The sequence below is a fragment of the Scyliorhinus torazame genome, chromosome 16 (assembly GCF_047496885.1).
Source record: "Scyliorhinus torazame isolate Kashiwa2021f chromosome 16, sScyTor2.1, whole genome shotgun sequence".
In the NCBI taxonomy this organism is placed as follows: Eukaryota; Metazoa; Chordata; class Chondrichthyes; order Carcharhiniformes; family Scyliorhinidae; genus Scyliorhinus; species Scyliorhinus torazame.
In genome coordinates, this window is record NC_092722.1 from 37,300,330 (window position 1) to 37,320,056 (window position 19,727).

At 51.9% G+C, this 19,727-nt stretch overlaps 1 protein-coding gene across 1 annotated transcript in view; it reads left to right on the plus strand.

Moving 5' to 3' along the window:
* The first annotated feature begins 4,935 nt into the window (after nt 1-4,935).
* The window catches only part of arhgef19 (Rho guanine nucleotide exchange factor (GEF) 19), a 162,417-nt gene continuing 147,625 nt past the window's right edge, over nt 4,936-19,727 (plus strand). The window contains exon 1 of the mRNA XM_072478287.1: nt 4,936-5,078. Within this exon, the coding sequence (XP_072334388.1) occupies nt 4,937-5,078 (142 nt within the window). The 5' untranslated portion in view covers nt 4,936. The remainder of the gene's footprint in view (nt 5,079-19,727) is intronic.

Sequence of the window (19,727 nt, forward strand, 5' to 3'; positions counted from 1 at the left end):
TCATTCCATGTAACATCAGTCCAATGACCTGGACAAGGAGAAACTGCAGTTATATGATACGAGATGGCATTAATACGATAACCCCCACACTTGCGGAGATGTTGCCGAACTAGTGGAAATGGCGGTTGTTTCCGCTAAATAACATGTTCCTACCAAGCCGTGATTTCCCTAACCCGTGATGTAAACCAAGGGTTTACAGATACCTCCCCCAATCAGGTGAAATGTCCGTGGTGCGGCCTATTCTGATTTGGACAAGACAAACACGGTAGCATTGTGGATAGCACAATTGCTTCACAGCTCCAGGGTCCCAGGTTCGATTCTGGCTTGGGTCACTGTCTGAGCGGAGTCTGCACATCCTCCTCGTGTGTGCGTGGGTTTCCTCCGGGTGCTCCGGTTTCCTCCCACAGTCCAAAGATGTGCAGGTTAGGTGGATTGGCCATGATAAATTGCCCATAGTGTCCAAAATTGCCCTTAGTGTTGGGCGGGGTTACTGGGGTATGGGTGGAAGTGTTGACCTTGGGTAGGGTGCTCTTTCCAAGAGCCGGTGCAGACTCGATGGGCCGAATGGCCTCCTTCTGCACTGTAAATTCTATAAAAAACACAAAATGGGGGGAGCACGTCTGTGAACATTCCTGTTTTTGTCAATCTTCATCCTGACCTCTTTGTAGCAAAATCCCTTCTCTCTATTCCCGTTCTGACCTTCAAATCATCAGCCTCAGCATTGCTCAACCTAACACTAGCGTGAGGATTATTATATAGCAGGCTATTTTGCATGATTTATGCATCCTTTAAGGAAAAAAAGGCAACTAATTATTTTGGATTCATCCGAGAAAAGCCTAAGGACAAAGCTTTTGCTTAATTCATGTGTGAATAAATTGTCCTCCGACAGCCCTGCGAAAGAGTCACCAAGATATTTAGATGTGGTTCTGTTGCCTCTTCAATGTGGCCGCGGTGGTTGGTGCCTTTTGTTCGGAAACTTGCATTTTAAATTGCTACAAATTATACGTAAAATATTTTCTGCCAAACTGGTTTGTATCTATTGTAAATTTGAGGTATTTCGATTGCAGACTGGCCTGGATATATACTGGTATATTTTGATTGAATAAACTGGTTCACACCAACAGTTTGTTTGGGATCTTGTTCATTTGAGTTGTTATTTGCGGTTTGTTGTCTGTCCTGCAGCTCTAGGCTTTTTGGATCTTGGATAAGAAATACAGGTCCAACTGTGTTCATATACAGTGGGTTTCCTCCCGGTGCTCTGGTTTCCTCCCACCAGTCCAAAGGTGTGCGGGTTAGGCGGATTAGCCACGCTAAATTGCACCTGAGTGTCCAAAGTTAGGTGAGATTACTGGGTTTAGGGGATAGGTGTGGGTTTAAGTAGGGTGCTCTTTCAAGGGCGGTGTAGACTCGATGGGCCAAATGGCCTTCTTCTGCACTGTAAATTCTATGATACCATGATAAGAAATTATGCAAAATGGGCCAGCAGTTACAAGCTACTATCACTAAATTTGTTACTTCAAGAAATAAGCGGCTGGATCCTTTGTTCCTGAGACTAAGTGTTGATGCTGGGGCAGGATTCGTGGACTTCCACAACAGCAAAACTGACGCCGCACCGGGACCGCTTCAGCGACTGTTAAGGGGCTAGCACCGGCGCCACGTGGAACACAATTGATCCCAATGAGAGACAGTGCCGGATTTGCGATTGACACTCAGGAGGCCAACAAGCTGCAACCGATTATACATATTGCAATCCACACACACACAGCATCCCAGCCAACGAGTTGCACTAATTGTGCTGGAGCGCGCCTCTGCGGCTGATGGGTCGGCTGAGGTCAGAGGACACCTATGGGGGGGATGCCCTGGGGGGGGAACCCATATTGCCCATGGCCCTAATTTCACAGTGGACTGTCAGCGGTGTGCGCAGCTGCATGGCTGCCTTGCCGGCTGCGGCAATGGTGTTCCGTGCCCGTCCACCCCGACCTCACAGCGCACGTCCTGGCCACCCCCCACTACTCCCCGTGGCCCTGGCAGAAGCCCCCGGCCAGCGGCACAACTGACAGCAAACTATGGCGATGTTGGACACCTTCTGTACCCCCTCTCCCTCAGCAGCCGCCACACCGGTTTCACCATTTTTAAAAGCACAAGTGAACCGTGCCGTCGGGAACCCGGCCCATTGGAAGTGGAGAATCGCGGAGGCCCCAGAGAATACCAGGTCAGGCCTGCTAATGATATGCCAATGGTGTTTACTATACGTGCGTTCTGGGCGTTGTTGAGGCGACGGAGAATTGAGATTTGGCGTCAAATTGGTGCTCGCTGCAATTCGGGGTCGGAACATTTTCTCCGCCCAATCGCGTTTCCCGATTCCGGCATAGGCAAACGGTGAATCCTACCAAAGTTCTTTGTACATTCTCAATGGATCCCTTTTATTTTTTATTTCTTGTTCTTGCTTCATGTGTGTGTGTAAATACTGGTGTAACAAAGTTGGTACCAATCAAATGTAAATAATCAATAAAAAGACTGTTCAAAAGTAAGTTCTTTGGACTAACTATGTTTATGCCTGTTGAGTTTTTGACTGTTGTAGCTACCCTGACTCTCTGAGTATGTGACCCAGTTATACTATGTGGAACAGTTAATCTCAAAAGACTATAGACAAGGACACCTGACCTTTTCATGCAGAGGAGCTGTTACTTGCCAAGACACTAAGATATGGCTCTCTGAAAAGATGCATTGGCACTTTGAGTAATCTCATTTCTTCTGTAAGTTTTAAGCTTTTCAGCATTTTGCAGGTTTTCTGCTTTTTGTACATTGTCTGGGGCCGATAGGTTAGACTTTTCACTAGTGAAATTATCTTCCGAGGGCACAGGAGAATGCTGTAAAAATCTCCTATTTGCAAATAAAATGATGGCCTGAAGCAAAAATGTGGGTGGGTGGAATACAGGGAGATCTACATATTACACCGTGTATACAAATGAGGAGCGGGAGTAGTCCACTCGGCCCCTCGAGCCTGCCCCGCAATGGCTGATCTGAGTGTAACTTCAACCCCACATTCCTGCCTACCTCCAATAACCGTACACTCCCTTGTTAATCACGGGTGGGATTCTCCGACCCCCCCCCACCGGGGGGCGGAGTGAATCCCCGGGGGGGGGCGTGAATCCCGCCCCGCCGCTGGCTGCCGTATTCTCCGGCACCGGTATTCGGGCGGGGATCACGTTTTGCCGGTCGGGGGCCGTTGGCAATGGCCCCTCCCCGGCAATTCTCCGGCCCCCGATTGGCCGTCCATTTTAAGCCAGTGCCGCCGGCGCGAAATGGACATGGTCCCACACGGCGGGACCTGGCTGGTAGGCCGGCTGGTGCGGTCCTCGGTCCTCATGTTGTGTACTGTGTGAGGGTCCAGGTGCTTGCTGTTTAGTGTGTGAGGATCCAACTACATGCTGTATGTTGTGTTAGAGTCCTGTTGGTGTTGTATAGTGTGAGGGTCCATTGTATAATATGACATTCCGAGTGTAGCTTATATAGCTTACATAGTGTGTGGGTTTAACAGGGTTCCTGGACCCAATGAGCTATGCTATTGCCTGTGGCATATTTAAAGCTGTAGTATTTTCGAAGTGGCCATGTGGAAGCTGTTGCTTCCTCCTTTGTAGAATGATGGGTATAGGCTGTGAGCAAACTATTCTCCCCAGTGTAAGTCTCGAGAACTCTACGTGCATACAAAGACACTAAGATATGGCTCTCTGAAAAGATGCATTGGCACTTTGAGTAATCTCATTTCTTCTGTAAGTTTTAAGCTTTTCAGCATTTTGCAGGTTTTCTGCTTTTTGTACATTGTCTGGGGCCGATAGGTTAGACTTTTCACTCGTGAAATTGTCTTCCGAGGGCACAGGAGAATGCTGTAAAAATCTCCTATTTGCAAATAAAATGATGGCCTGAAGCAAAATTGTGGGTGGGCAAAGGGGGCGGGGGGGGGGGGGGGGCGGTGAGCATGGAGGCCTGACCCACGATCAGGGCCGTCCGATCTGCGGGCGGGCCTGTGCCGTGGGGGCACTCCTTCCTGCCGCACCGGCCTCTGTCGGTCTCCACCATGGCCGGCGCGGAGAAGACATGTGTAACTTCAAGTTGAAGTGCATGCGCAAGAATGCACCAGCCGGTCTGCGCATGCGCGGAACCACGCCGGCGGTTCTGCGCATGCGCTAACTCGCGGCGGCCCTTTGGCGCCAGTTGGCACGGCGCCAACCCCTCCACCGCCGGCCTAGCCCCCGGAAGTGCGGAGGATTCTGCAACGTCCAGTTGGCCCGACGCCGGAGTGGTTTGCGCCGTTCTTGCCGTTGGGTCAATTCGCCGAATGCGGGTGAATCCCACCCCACAAATCTATCTAGCTCTGCCTTAAAACATTTCAAAGACTCTATTTCCACTACGTTGGGGGAAGAGCGTTCCAGAGCCACACGACTCTCTGAGAAAAAAACCTTCCCCTCATCTCGGTCTTAAATGAGCGACCCCCTTATTTAGATTCTCTGACAACAGGAAACAGCCTCTCCACATCCACCCTGTCAATACCTCTCAGTTCTCCTCTTACACTTCTGAACTCTAGTGGATACAAACCTAACCTCTCCAACCTTACCTTGGAAGTCAACCCGCCCATTCCTGGAATTATTCTAGTAAACGTCTCTGAACTGCTTCAACGCATTTACATCTTTCCTTAAATCAGGAGACCAATATTGTGCACAATACTCTGGTCTCACCAATGCCCTGTGCCACTAAAATATAACCTCCCTACTTTAGTAAGCAATTCCCCTCACAATAAACAGTAACATTCTATTAGCTTTCTGAATTACTTCCTGTACCTGTAGACCAGCCTTCGTAAGCCTACTTAAGATCGAGGCGTAATTCACTTCTTGAAACATCAGAATGATTCTAGAACACTCTGGGGAGTAGCCAGGACATGGAATGGAAAGTGAGAATTGTATTCGCTTTTCGTAATGTTTTTTTGCTGTCAGCGAGCCTCGGAAGCAGAGGGTTTTATAAAGCTCTCGATAGAGAATGGAGCAGGAATGGCAAATTCTGCCAGGAATGTGTTGTGTCAGGTAAGGTGCAGCTGTCAGTTTTACAACCTGTGTTTCAGGCAGGTTTGCACAGGCTGTCTTTCCTACACCGGAAGGGAGTGTTGAAGGTCAGGCTATTTTCCCGCAATGGCTTATTGGATTTTCTACTCCCAATCATACAAGGAAAAAGCTCCCAGGTTAAATCCAGGTCTAAACTGAATTAGCCACTCATCAGTGGGCCTGGGGCAGGGCGGAAATTTTTGCATGGCCAATCCACCTAACCTGCACATCTTTGGACTGTGGGAGGAAACCGGAGCACCCGGAGGAAACCCACGCAGCCACGGGGAGAACGAGCGGACTCCACACAGTCATCCAAGGCTGGAATCGAACCGGGGACTCCAGTGCTGTGAGGCAGCAGTGCTAACCACTGTGCCACCATTGGTACTAACAGTCATTGGCAGTAAAGGGGGAGGGGTGTTATGTATTTGAATAACACTATTTGCTGGTGAAATGTCACATAAACAGTGATGTCAGTGGAGCACTTTGTGGGTTTTTGGGAAGTTCACCAATTTACCCTGTAGCAGAAGAGATGTTCTCTTCATTAACCCCATATTCTTATGAACTTAAAGCTGTGGCACCTCTACTTATTTTTCTTTTTGCGGCAACAACAAATATATAACAATGATTGATTCAGAGTGGCCTTGATTAGGGTTCAGTAAGATGTCTGAGTGACCTGAGGAAGGAGCAGCGCTCTGAATGCTCGTGATTCCAAATAAACCTGTTGGACTTTAACCTGGTGTTGTAAGACGTTTTACCGTGCTCACCCCAGTCCAACGCCGGCATCTCCACATCTTTATTAGGGTTGCCTTGCCAACTGTGATTAAGTCTATTCCTGGAGTTTTCATCAAATGGCTTGCCCCCATAATCCAGCCATTCGTTGGCCAACGCATCCATCCTTGTGACTCACGGCCTCCCTCCAACAATTGGAAAGCAAATAGACTCATTACCCAATTAGATGATGCTCGACTGTCCGGCTTTTGGCTCATTTTCAATGTTTTTATATCTGGTAAAGAGAAATGTTCAAAGAAAATGAAATAAAATATATTTTTAATATCGCAATGATTTTTCTCCAGGGTCGCCTACTGCCCAGTCCTGGGGAATGAGCTCCAATTCCTGGAGACTCCCGGCCAAACCTGGGAGGCTGTAACCGGATGGCTCAGAAATAGGCCACTCAGCCCAACCTATCCATGCCAATGTTTCTGCTCCATTTTAACCTCCCATCTCTCCTCACCTAAATCCATCATTGGAACCCTCTATTCTCTTCTCCCTCAAATGCTTAACTTGCTCCACCTTAAATACATCTAAATTATTCACTTCAACCGTTCCCTGCCGTAGCAGGTTCCACATTCTCACCACTCTTTGGGTAGAGAAGCTTTTTCTGAATTTCCTGTCGGATTCCTCGCAGCCGTACTGGTGTCGGGGCGAGGCCATTGAATCTCGCGAGAAAACGCCTCGCGCGATTTAACAAAATCTCAAGGGACGTTGCGAGCCGGATCTCGCCCTCACTGGCCGTGATCCTGATGTGCATCCGTAAATGAGCCATTCGGCACATTTAAATATGCGTTTGCGGGATTCCCCTGGCGCCGGGACCTAATGGCCGCGCCTGAGAGACCTCGCCAGGGTGCTGTTTAGTACAGACCTTGTAATGGCACCTGAGTGAGGGGGGGGGGGGATTTCCCAGCCATTAGACGTCCCAGGGTAGTCGGGGACAAGGCAGGATAGTACCTTGGCAGTCCCTCAGGCACATGGGCACCCTGGCTGTGCCACGGTGGCACTGTCAGGGTATCAGGCTGACCGCTGTGCCACGGTGGCACTGTCAGGGTATCAGGCTGACCGTGCCAGAGTGCCTGCATGCCAGGTTGGCACTGCCAGGGACCATGCCCGGGGATGCCTCACCAGGTTGGGGTGGTGGTGAGGGGGTGTTCCTGGGGGCCTTCCCAGGTTGGGTGGAAGTCACAAACGGTACGGGGGGGGGGGGGGGGGGGGGAGACTGACAGGCAGTGGGGTTGGGGGGGGGGGCAGGGGCAGACAGACAAAATGGCACCCCCTATCTGTGGGGAGCCTTTTCAGCTGGGCTCACCAAGTGCAGTCTCAGCGCAGAGAGATTTCCGAGGCCAAAATAATGGGCATAGATTTTTTTTTCCGTTGAATTGCGCCCTATATTTCTAATGGGTATAGCTGCATTCCCGCCAGACTGTCTGGCTCCATAATGAAACTAAGGAAGGGCCACCTGTTGTTTTTTTTTTGTTTTCACACTTTTAACTTGAAGTAAATATGAACTATCCTTTGAATTGCAATTATCTCGTGACTGTTTACCAGTTCTCAAACCCAGTCTCTTTCACTCTTACAATGAAAAATTTCAATCCCAAATGAACAGTTATACTCCTAAAACATATGAATCATGAAGTTAGATATTTTCGCAGTAGGAAGACCTCGCCCAGTTTGTTGCAATCAGGATAATGGCAGCCCAGCTCTATACTGACAGCACCGTCAGCAAAAACAGTGCAGCCAAATAACTTTTAACTAGTATCACCAAGTTTGACCATGTGTCAGGACACTGATACAATGGTTTGGGTCATGTCAGAGTTAATCGACAGTCACAAAGTAAATAAGAACATTGAACATTAACTTATCTAAATTGTAGTCATTTTTAGGCGTTAAGCGTATTTGGGAGGAGAAATGTTTCTTTGTGAGTTCAACCACCACTGGTAGGAGCAGCGAGGAATTACCACATTGACTAACTCATAAGTGTCTGGTATTAAGGTGCATGCAATCTAAGTACTTAACGAGTGAGTAACAAAGCAACGTATTAGAAAGAACAGAGCAAAGCCTCTGTAATTGCAGATTTTGAGGAGATGCATATCACCCAGTCATGACCCAGTGCCCCTCTCTGTCTCCCAATGGAAGAGCGTTAAAATGGATTCTGCCTTCTGGGGATTAAGCCCCCCATGCCGGCAGGAAAACCGGCGCCAACCACTCCGTTGTCAACAGCCCCCGAAAGTGCGGAATTCTTCGCATTTTTCGGGGGCTAGGTGGACGGCGGACGGGTTGCCGCCGCTCCAGCTGGCGCCGAAGGGACGGCGCGAGTTTGCGCATGTGCGGAATGGCTGGCGTGATCTCGCGCAGGCGCAGACCGGCCAGCATATTTTCGCACATGCAGGGTTCTCTTATCCGCGCCGGCCCCCAGGCAATATGGCGGATCCCTACAGAGGCCCGGCGTGGAAGAAAGAAGTGCCCCCATGGAACAAGCCGCCCACAGATCAGTGGGACCCGATTGCGGGCCAGGCCACTGTGGCCTCCCCCCTCGGGGTCGGATCTCCCCCCCCCCGAGGACCACCCATGCATACTCACCTGCCAGGTCCCGCCGTGCATGAGGTGAGTAATTCACACCAGTGGGACTGGCCAAAAATGGACAGCCGCTCGGCCCATCGGGGCCCGGCGAATCACCGGGGCGGAATCCCACCGCTGCCTGAAAAACGGCGCCGGAGAATACGGCAGCCGGCGTCGGGGCAGGATTTGCGCCCCTCCCCTGGGGATGTTCCGACCTGGCGGGGGGGGGGTCGGAGAATCCCGGCTAGGGTCTACAAGAGTTTTGAATGGATAAAACATCTGTGACCACAATTCAGTAAGTTTTAAAGTGCTGGTGGACAAGGATAAGAGTGGTCCGAGGATGAATGTGCTAAATTGGGGGAAGGCTAATTATAACAATATTAGGCGGGAACTGAAGAACATAGATTGGGGGCGGATGTTTGAGGGCAAATCAACATCTGACATGTGGGAGGCTTTCAAGTGTCAGTTGAAAGGAATACAGGACCGGCATGTTCCTGTGAGGAAGAAAGATAAATACGGCAATTTTCAGGAACCTTGGATGACGAGTGATATTGTAGGCCTCGTCAAAAAGAAAAAGGAGGCATTTGTCAGGGCTAAAAGGCTGGGAACAGACGAAGCCTGTGTGGCATATAAGGAAAGTAGGAAGGAACTTAAGCAAGGAGTCAGGAGGGCTAGAAGGGGTCACGAAAAGTCATTGGCAAATAGGGTTAAGGAAAACCCCAAGGCTTTTTACATGTACATAAAAAGCAAGAGGGTAGCCAGGGAAAGGGTTGGCCCACTGAAGGATAGGCAAGGGAATCTATGTGTGGAGCCAGAGGAAATGGGTGAGGTACTAAATGAATACTTTGCATCAGTATTCACCAAAGAGAAGGAATTGGTAGATGTTGAGTCTGGAGAAGGGGATGTAGATAGCCTGGGTCACATTGTGATCCAAAAAGACGAGGTGTTGGGTGTCTTAAAAAATATTAAGGTAGATAAGTCCCCAGGGCCTGATGGGATCTACCCCAGAATACTGAAGGAGGCTGGAGAGGAAATTGCTGAGGCCTTGACAGAAATCTTTGGATCCTCGCTGTCTTCAGGGGATGTCCCGGAGGACTGGAGAATAGCCAATGTTGTTCCTCTGTTTAAGAAGGGTAGCAAGGATAATCCCGGGAACTACAGGCCGGTGAGCCTTACTTCAGTGGTAGGGAAATTACTGGAGAGAATTCTTCGAGACAGGATCTACTCCCATTTGGAAGCAAATGGACGTATTAGTGAGAGGCAGCATGGTTTTGTGAAGGGGAGGTCGTGTCTCACTAACTTGATAGAGTTTTTCGAGGAGGTCACTAAGATGATTGATGCAGGTAGGGCAGTAGATGTTGTCTATATGGACTTCAGTAAGGCCTTTGACAAGGTCCCTCATGGTAGACTAGTACAAAAGGTGAAGTCACACGGGATCAGGGGTGAGCTGGCAAGGTGGATACAGAACTGGCTAGGCCATAGAAGGCAGAGAGTAGCAATGGAGGGATGCTTTTCTAATTGGAGGGCTGTGACCAGTGGTGTTCCACAGGGATCAGTGCTGGGACCTTTGCTCTTTGTAGTATATATATAAATGATTTGGAGGAAAATGTAACTGGTCTGATTAGTAAGTTTGCAGACGACACAATGGTTGGTGGAATTGCGGATAGCGATGAGGACTGTCTGAGGATACAGCAGGATTTAGATTGTCTGGAGACTTGGGCGGAGAGATGGCAGATGGAGTTTAATCCGGACAAATGTGAGGTAATGCATTTTGGAAGGTCTAATGCAGGTAGGGAATATACAGTGAATGGTAGAACCCTCAAGAGTATTGAAAGTCAAAGAGATCTAGGAGTACAGGTCCACAGGTCATTGAAAGGGGCAACACAGGTGGAGAAGGTAGTCAAGAAGGCATACGGCATGCTTGCCTTCATTGGCCGGGGCATTGAGTATAAGAATTGGCAAGTCATGTTGCAGCTGTATAGAACCTTAGTTAGGCCACACTTGGAGTATAGTGTTCAATTCTGGTCGCCACACTACCAGAAGGATGTGGAGGCTTTAGAGAGGGTGCAGAAGAGATTTACCAGAATGTTGCCTGGTATGGAGGGCATAAGCTATGAGGAGCGATTGAATAAACTCGGTTTGTTCTCACTGGAACGAAGGAGGTTGCGGGGCGACCTGATAGAGGTATACAAAATTATGAGGGGCATAGACAGAGTGGATAGTCAGAGGCTTTTCCCCAGGGTAGAGGGGTCAATTACTAGGGGGCATAGGTTTAAGGTGAGAGGGGCAAGGTTTAGAGTAGATGTACGAGGCAAGTTTTTTACGCAGAGGGTAGTGGGTGCCTGGAACTCGCTACCGGAGGAGGTAGTGGAAGCAGGGACGATAGGGACATTTAAGGGGCATCTTGACAAATATATGAATAGGATGGGAATAGAAGGATACGGACCCAGGAAGTGTAGAAGATTGTAGTTTAGTCGGGCAGCATGGTCGGCACGGGCTTGGAGGGCCGAAGGGCCTGTTCCTGTGCTGTACATTTCTTTGTTCTTTGTTTGTTCTATCATCATTTACTCCAGCTTCTACTAGGAGTGAACTCTGCCGCATTATCCTACATTGTATTAGCTCCGCATTGAACAGCCAGACTTTGAAGAGTGCAATGTTGCTTCTGCCTGCTCAGAGGATCGTCTGATTCCCATAGAACCCTGAATAATCTCCCCTCCCAGCCTTTATGAGCACAGATAAGGGGAGTGGATGGGTTCAATCAACTTGTCAATTAGGGACCTCTGCAAGAATAACAAATTTAGGTAAGCGGTAACCAATAGCAACCTCTACAAAATTAAACCTTTGCAGGTACCTCTCACCACTTCTGTGTTCGCATCAACAAGGACAACCTGTGCATTGGTGTAGCACCTTTAATGCAGGAAGACATCTCAAGGAGCTTTACACGAGTGTATTCAAATGGAAACTGCGACCGAGCCAAAGAAGGAGATCGTAGCAAACAGGGAACTCAAAGCTTGATCAAAGATGTAGGGCTGGATTCTTTGTTTCAGCGACTAAGTGTTGTTGCCAACGCAGCATGTGTGGTCTTTTACGACCAAAAGTTCCGTGTGAAACCCACACCGGTCCCAGGATCTAGCAGCGTCGCCGGGTGAAATTCCCGGTGCCTGCGTCGAAAATGGCCGGAGAACGGACAGGTCCTTGGCCGCTAATGCGCGTGACTGATGACCTGCAGCGGTCACGCCGCACAACATGGCGCCTGCCGTGCGCGGACCTGATCCGCCATCCGCGACCCCACAGGCCACCACCCGGCCAGTGGCACGGATCCTGGCTGAGAGTGGCAGCGCTGGACACAGTCCGCAGCTGCCAAGCTGGGTTCCCAACTGCTGAGACCACACGTGTCGGGAACGCGGCCCTTCAGGGTGGGGGGGGGGGGAGCGTTATGGGAGGGCCAGCTGATGACGCGCCAATGCCACTGTAACAGCACGCGGCGCGCAATGCGGTGACGTCATTTCCGAAGGGGCGGAGCATGGCTGACCAGTGTCAAACCGGCACCAGCGACAATTTGGGCGTCAGAGTCGATTCTTCGCCCGATCGCCGATTACGATATCGGCGTTAGACAATGGAGAATCCCGCCTGTAGTTTTTTTAAGGAAGATTTTAAAGGAGAGGATCAGTGAGCAATTCCAGAGCTTAGGCCCTAGGGAGCTGAAAGCATGACTGGGCGACTGGTTAAAATGCCAGAGGACTTGCAGTTGGGCAGTTTATAGGACCAGAGGAGGTTTCAGAATTGGGAAGGGGAGAGGAGCTGGAGGTATTTTAACATGGGGATGCAAATTTTAATTCCGCCAAGTGCTTCACCTAAATTAGGGATTCTTCACACGTGAGCCTGCACAGTGACTGCCTGGAGAACAAGTTACTTTTGTGAGGGCCACGAAGATTCCAGCACGAGTTGAAGGATAGAAAGAAATAACATTTATTTACAATAACACATATTTATACACACAACAGCAGCAGCAGCAACTTCCTTCCTGCTCACTCTCCTCTAGCCGGTTCCAAACTGGCCAGCTTTATTTATGCAGTGAATCTGCTAGTGATTTCTCCCCCCCCCTCATTGGGGAAGCTCATACACCCAAAGGATTGTGGGATTGCCATTAGTCCCCAGCCAGTGGTTATTAGGCAGTTATAACATCCCTCCCCCCCAAAGTCCAAGGAATCCACCGAAGACCCTGGCGAAGGAGGGCGTCGGAATTGTTTTGCCGCAGACCGGACACCATTTGCATGAGGCGCTGGATCGGGCGACGTGTAACGAGATGGAGAACGGCGCTTCCGTGATGATCGGCGTAACGGTTGTACATCCACGGCCCGTGGGCCCGAGGATTCCCCCTCTGAGGCGTCCTGTGTCTCCATCTCGGAGTCGGAGTCCGCTGCCTCCGCCATCTCGGCGTCTCTATCTCCACGCGGTTCTGTAACGACCTGCGCAGGCTTTGTGTGCGGCACCAGAGGAAGATCGTGAGGAATACTTTCCACTGTGTCTGGTTTCTGTGGCTGTAGAAATGAGCTCCGGGGGCGGGGAATCTTTGGAAGGGATGGTCTTCTGGACCGAACGTGGTCTACATGCTTGCGCTGGAGACGACCCTGGGCTTGCACCCGGTAAGAGATAGGGCCCATTGTGCGAAAGATTATGCCAGGAACCCACTGGGCATCACCAGCAAAATTTTGAACGAACACTGGGTCACCGGGCGCAAACTGCCAAATCGGCCGATGCCGAGAAAAATCCTGTCCCTGCCGTTCTTGTGTGCGGCGTACTTTTGCGCCAATATCCGGGAAAACCATGCTAAGGCGGGTGCGAAGTCTCCGGCCCATTAGGAGTTCCGTGGGAGCTACCCCAGTCACCGCACGTGGGGTGGTCCTATATGAAAACAAAGAACGAGCCAGTCTCGTGTCCATCGTCCCGGAAGACTGCTTCTTTAGGCCTTGTTTGAATGTCTGCACTGCGCATTCTGCCAACCCATTTGAAGCCAGGTGGTAAGGGGCAGTGCGGATATGGCGTATGCCGTTCATCTTCGTGAACCTCACAAACTCCTCACTTGTGAATGGAGTGCCGTTATCCGTGACCAGCACCTCGGGGAGGCCATGCGTACTGAAAGACAAACGCATCTTCTCGATTGTTGTGCAGGACGTTGTGCCTACCATCTTATGCACCTCTAATCATTTAGACTGGGCATCGATTAATAGAAGGAACATTGATCCTTGAAAAGGGCCAGCAAAATCCACATGCAAGCGCGCCCAAGGCCGCCCTGGCCATTCCCAGTGATGTAGGGGCCGGCGGAAGCTTCTGATGCTCCTGGCAAATGGAGCAGTTTTGGGCCACCTTCTCAATGTCGGTGTCGAGGCCTGGCCACACCAACATTTTCATTTTGGTCACACCCGGATGCCCATTGTGCAAGTCTCTTAGTATCAGCTCCTGTCCTTTTTCCGGGACAATCACATGCGTCCCCCACAAGAGGATACCGTCTTCCACGCTGAACTCTGACAGCTTGGAGGAAAATGCCCGCAACTCGCCTGGGAGCTGACTATGCTGCCCACCATACAGGACTATGTGCCGATCCTTTGACAGGACTGGCTCCATCTGGGTCCACTCACGGATCTGTGATGCCGTGACAGGCAAGGTGTCCATAAAATTTAGGGTTGCAACCACCTCACCAGTCGTGGTGGTCGACATGGGGCTGGTCGATAAAGGCAATCGGCTCAGTGCGTCGGCATTCGCTATCTGCGTTCCTGGTTTGTGCTCCAGAGCATACTCGTAGGCAGCAAGCAACAAAGCCCAGCGCTGGATCCGTGCGCAAGCAATGGCCGGTATTGGCTTATCCTCTTGGAAAAGTCCCAGCAGAGGCTTATGATCAGTCACGATAGCGAAGTGGCAGCCATACACGTATTGGTGGAAGCGTTTTACCGCAAAGACCACTGCCAGACCCTCCTTCTCGATCTGCGCTTATTTCTTGCTGCTCACTCTCCTCTAGCCGGTTACAAACTGGCCAGCTTTATTTATGCAGGGAATCTGCTAATGATTTCTCCGCCCCCCCTCATTGGGGAAGCTCATATTCCCAAAGGATTGTGGGATTGCCATTAGTCCCTAGCCAGTGGTAAGCAGGCAGGTTATAACAGTTACCACAAGGAATGACAGCTGAACCTGGTCTCACCTGCGCTTTCCAGGAGCAGACATTGTATGATTGTGGTGAACGTATTATACATAGAATTTACAGTGCAGAAGGAGGCCATTCGGCCCATCGAGACTGCACCAGGTCTTGGAAAGAGCACCCTACCCAAGGTCAACACCTCCACCCGATCCCCATAACACAGTAACCCCACCCAACACTAAGGGCAATTTTGGACACTAAGGGCAATTTATCATGGCCAATCCACCTAACCTGCACATCTTTGGACAGTGGGAGGAAACCGGAGCACCCGGAGGAAACCCACGCACACACGGGGAGGATGTGCAGACTCCGCACAGACAGTGACCCAAGCCGGAATCGAACTTGGAACCCTGGAGCTGTGAAGCAATTGTGCTATCCACAATGCTACCATTCACCACTGTAGTGCATTGTACGATGTTGTTGCCCTTGTGGGCTCCACCTCTGGACCATTATATTGTATTACACCGCTTGTATCATGTTGGTGCCCTTGTGGGCTCCGCTCCCTTGAGGGGAGGTAGATAGAGCTGCTGCCCTGTAGGCGGGTCTCAGTGCAGAGCAGTCGCAGGCAGACACTGTTCTAGTTGATTAAAGCCACTGTTCACTTCAACTCTCTGTCTCGTGTAAATTGATGGTCACACCAGTTTAATCAACTACAAAATCGCGATGGAGGCAGCCCTCAAACCTGACCGACTGGAACTCGACCCACAGGCTGCGGAAGCCAAAGTGAATTTTTCGCACTGGCTCCGATGTTTCGAGGCCTACCTCGCCGCCTCCTCCTCGCCCTCCATCACCGCCGAACAGAAGCTGAGCCTCCTCCATGCCTCGTGCAAATCGAGGAAGCGACCACATACGCAGACGCGCTTGCGATCCTGAAGCGGCAATACGTGAGGCCAGTGAACGAAGTGTTTGCGCGGCATCTCCTCACCACTCGCCGCCAACGCCCCAGGGAATCGCTGGAGGAGTACCTACACGACCTGAAAGTCCTCGCGCGAAGCTGCAACTACCAGGCCGTCACGGCATCACAACATATGGAACTCGCCGTCCGTGACACCTGCATGGCTGGAGTCCGGTCCAACTACGTCAGATAGCACCTGCTCGAGAAGGGCGCCCTCGACCGAGAAGAGACGGTAAAACTAGCCACCTCCCTAGAAGTAGCGTTTCAGAGCCTCAACGCTTTCCCCTCCGACCACGCGACCCCCTCGTGCACACCCAACCAGAGAGTACCCCAGGCCTGTGCCGCGCGGCTGCCCGCCCAACCCGGGGGGTTACCCTGCTACTTTTGCGGCCAGAACCAGCACCCCAGGCAGCGTTGCCCGTCTCGGAATGCGAACTGTAGCGACTGCAGCAAGAAAGGACACTTTGCCAAAGCTTGCCTGGCCAGGTCCAAGTCCTCCAAATCACAGGCCCGACTCTCAGACTCACAGGCCCGCAGACCCCGCAGCGTGGCTGCGTGCCTGCTGGCTCCGTCCCCTTCGGACGCATCACCTGGCTCGTGCTGTCCGTGGGGGCAGCCATCTTCGACTCTACACAACACGTGCGACTCACGGGGGCCGCCATCTTGGCCGCTGTCTCCCACGCGGCCCGCCATGTGCGACTCATGGGGGCCGCCATCTTGGCCGCCATCTTCATCGCCGCCCGACATGTGCGACCGACGGGGGCAGCCAACTTGGGACCACCCCACCACCTCTGACCACGCCGGCTACCCGCAACTCGGTGAGGTCACCCTCGACCAGTCACGCCCAAAGCACCTCAGGAACTCCATGATGACCGTCCGGGTCAATGTGCATGAAACGCCCTGCCTGTTTGACTCCGGGAGCACGGAGAGCTTCGTACACCCAGACACGGTAAGGCGCTGTTCTCTCCAAATCTCCCCCGCATTTCAAACAATCTCCCTTGCTTCCGGATCGCACTCAGTGCAGATCCGGGGATACACAGTCGCGAACCTCGCGATACAGGGTGTTGAATACGCAAACTTTAAACTATATGTGCTCCCCGATCTCTGCGCTCCTCTTCTGTTGGGACTGGACTTCCAGTGCAACCTCAGGAGCCTGACCCTAAAGTTCGGCGGGCCCCTACCCCCCCCCCCCCCCACCGTTTGTAGCCTCGCGACCCTGAAGGTCGACCCTTCCCGCTATTCGCGAATCTCACCGCCAACTGTAAACCCGTCGCCACCAGGAGCAGGTGGTACAGTATCTAGGACAGGACTTTTATCCAGTCCAAGGTCCAGCAGTTCTTGAGGGAAGGGATCATCGAGGCCAGTAACAGCCCCTGGAGAGCCCAGGTGGTGGTCATCAGGACCGGGGAAAAGAACCGGATGGTTTGTAGATTACAGCCAAACCATAAACCGGTATACGCACCTCGATGCGTACCCCCTCTCCCGGATAGCGGACATGGTCAATCAGATTGCACACTACCGGGTGTTCTCCACGGTAGATCTGAAGTCCGCATACCACCAGCTCCTAATCCGCCCAGAGGACCGCCACTACACGGCCTTTGAGGCAGACGGCCGTCTCGTCCACTTTCTCCGGATCCCCTTAGCAGTCACCAACGGGGTCTCGGTCTTCCGAAGAACGATGGACCGAATGGTGGACCAGTACAGCTGCGGGCCACATTTCCGTACCTGGATAACGTCACCATCTGCGGCCACGACCAGCAGGACCGCGACGCCAACCTTCAGAAGTTCCTCAAACCGCCCAAGCCCTCAACCTCACTTATAACAAGGAGAAATGCATTTTCCGCACAACCAGACTAGCCATCCTTGGCTATGTCGTGGAAAACGGAGTCCTGGGGCCAGATCCCGACCGTATGCGCCCCCTCCCGACCGTATGCGCCCCCTCCTGCAACTCCCCCTTCCCCACTGCCCCAAGGCGCTGAAAAGATGTCTCGGGTTCTTTTCCTATTACTCCCAGTGGGTCCTCAACTATGCAGACAAAGCGGGCCCACTGATCAAAGCTACCATCTTCCCACTGGCGGCTGAGGCCCGCCAGGCCTTCAGCTGCATCAAGGCAGATATAGCCAAAGCCGCGATGCACGCGGTGAACGAGTCCGTCCCCTTCCAGGTGGAGAGCGACACGTCAGAGGTCGCCCTCGCCGCCACCCTTAACCAGGCAGGCAGGCCCACAGCATTTTTTTCACGCACCCTCAACGCCTCCGAGATTCGACACTCCTCAGTCGAAAAAGAAGCTCAAGCCATCGTGGAAGTTGTACGGCACTGGAGGCACTACCTCGCTGGTAGAAGGTTTACCCTCGTCACCGACCAACGGTCGGTAGCCTTCATGTTCGACAATACACAGCGGGGCAAGATCAAGAACGATAAAATCTTGAGGTGGAGGATCGAACTCTCCACCTATAATTACGATATCGTGTATCGTCCTGGGAAGCTCAATGAGTCCCCAGATGCCCTGGCCCGCGGCACATGTGCCAGCGTGCAAGATGACCGTCTCCGGGCCATCCATAATGACCTCTGCCACCCGGGGGTCACCCGGCTTCTCCACTATATCAAGGCCCGCAACCTGCCCTACTCCTCTGAGGAGGTCAGAGCCATGACCAGGGACTGCCAGATCTGTGCGGAGTGTAAGCCGCACTTCTATCGACTGGATAAGGCCCACCTGGTGAAGGCACCCCGGCCCTTCGAGCGCCTCAGTATCAACTTCAAAGGGCCCCTCCGCTCTACCAACCGCAACGCGTATTTCCTCAACGTCGTTGACGAGTTCTCCTGCTTCCCCTTTACAATCCCATGCCCCAGGAATCTCCCAGTTTCCCACTGGCAGGAGGTCCTCCCCGACACGCTCCACTCCACTAGGTCACTTCTTTGCACGGCCATGAACGAGACCCCTCATGACCGCTTATTTGTTTTCCCCAGGAAATCCACCTCCGGGGTCTCGCTTCCAGCCTGGCTGAAGACACCGGGGCCCGTACCCCCGGAAACACGCGAGGAGCCATAAGTCCGACCCCCTGGTCGACAGGGTCCAGCTCCTTCACCCCAACCCCAGTATGCATACGTGGCGCACCCCGATGGCCGACAAGATACGGTCTCCCTCCGGGATCTGGCACCCGCAGGATCCCCTAAAACCATCCCCTACCCCCCCAATCTACACCGAACAGTGCCCCCACCCCTACATGGCCTCCACCCCCCCTCCTATACCCCCTCCCCCCATTGCCGACCTACAGGGATGAAGCTCCAGAAGACACGCTCCCGGAGTCCACACCCGTGCCCACATTGACGAGTTCAACGCCCATGCCCGCACCGACATGTTCGACACCCGTGCCCGCTGCAAAACCAGAGCTCAGGCGATCGCAGCGCATGATGAGGGCACCGGACAGACTCACCCTGTGAGCCCTTCACCCCTGCTGGACTTCAATCTTTTAACAGGGGGTGAATGTGGTGAACGTATTATGGCAACCATTCACCACTGTATTGCATTGTACTATGTTGTTGCCCTTGTGGGCTCCACCTATGGACCATTGTATTGTATTACACCGCTTGTATCATGTTGGTGCCCTTATGGGCTCCGCCCATGGCTCCGCCCCCTTGAGTCGAGGTATATAGAGCAGCTGCCCTGTAGGCGGCTCTCAGTGCAGAGCAGCTGCAGGCAGGCACTGTTCTAGTTGATTAAAGCCACTGTTCACTTCAACTCTCTGTCTCATGTGAATAGATGGTCGCATCAATGATGATCAGAAATGGAAACCCTGACTAATTTTTCTCCTCATCATAATGGTCACCTCTTCCTCCCAAATTTGATTACTCAAGGACCAGAGGTAGAACCGGGAGCTTCCTGACCTGCATGCCGAGTACCACAGGTATTTACCCAGTGAACCACGAAGAAGTTGAATGGCAAGCATTTTAAACAAAGGCATGCGAGGAATCCCAGCGCTTTGGATAACTATCACCCTGAACGTTTGCAATGTTTAGACAGTCTGATACCATTCTCAACAAAGCAAAATCTGTGTAGCTTCCTGTGTTCATCACAACAAAAAAATAACTTTCACTTATAAAGCGCTTTTACTGTAGGAAGAGACTTCATAGGAGTGATTTCCAAACTTAAAATTATAATTGTAGCTTAAAAACACTTTAATCAGTATTAGCACATCCCTTCAAAAGCTGTTGG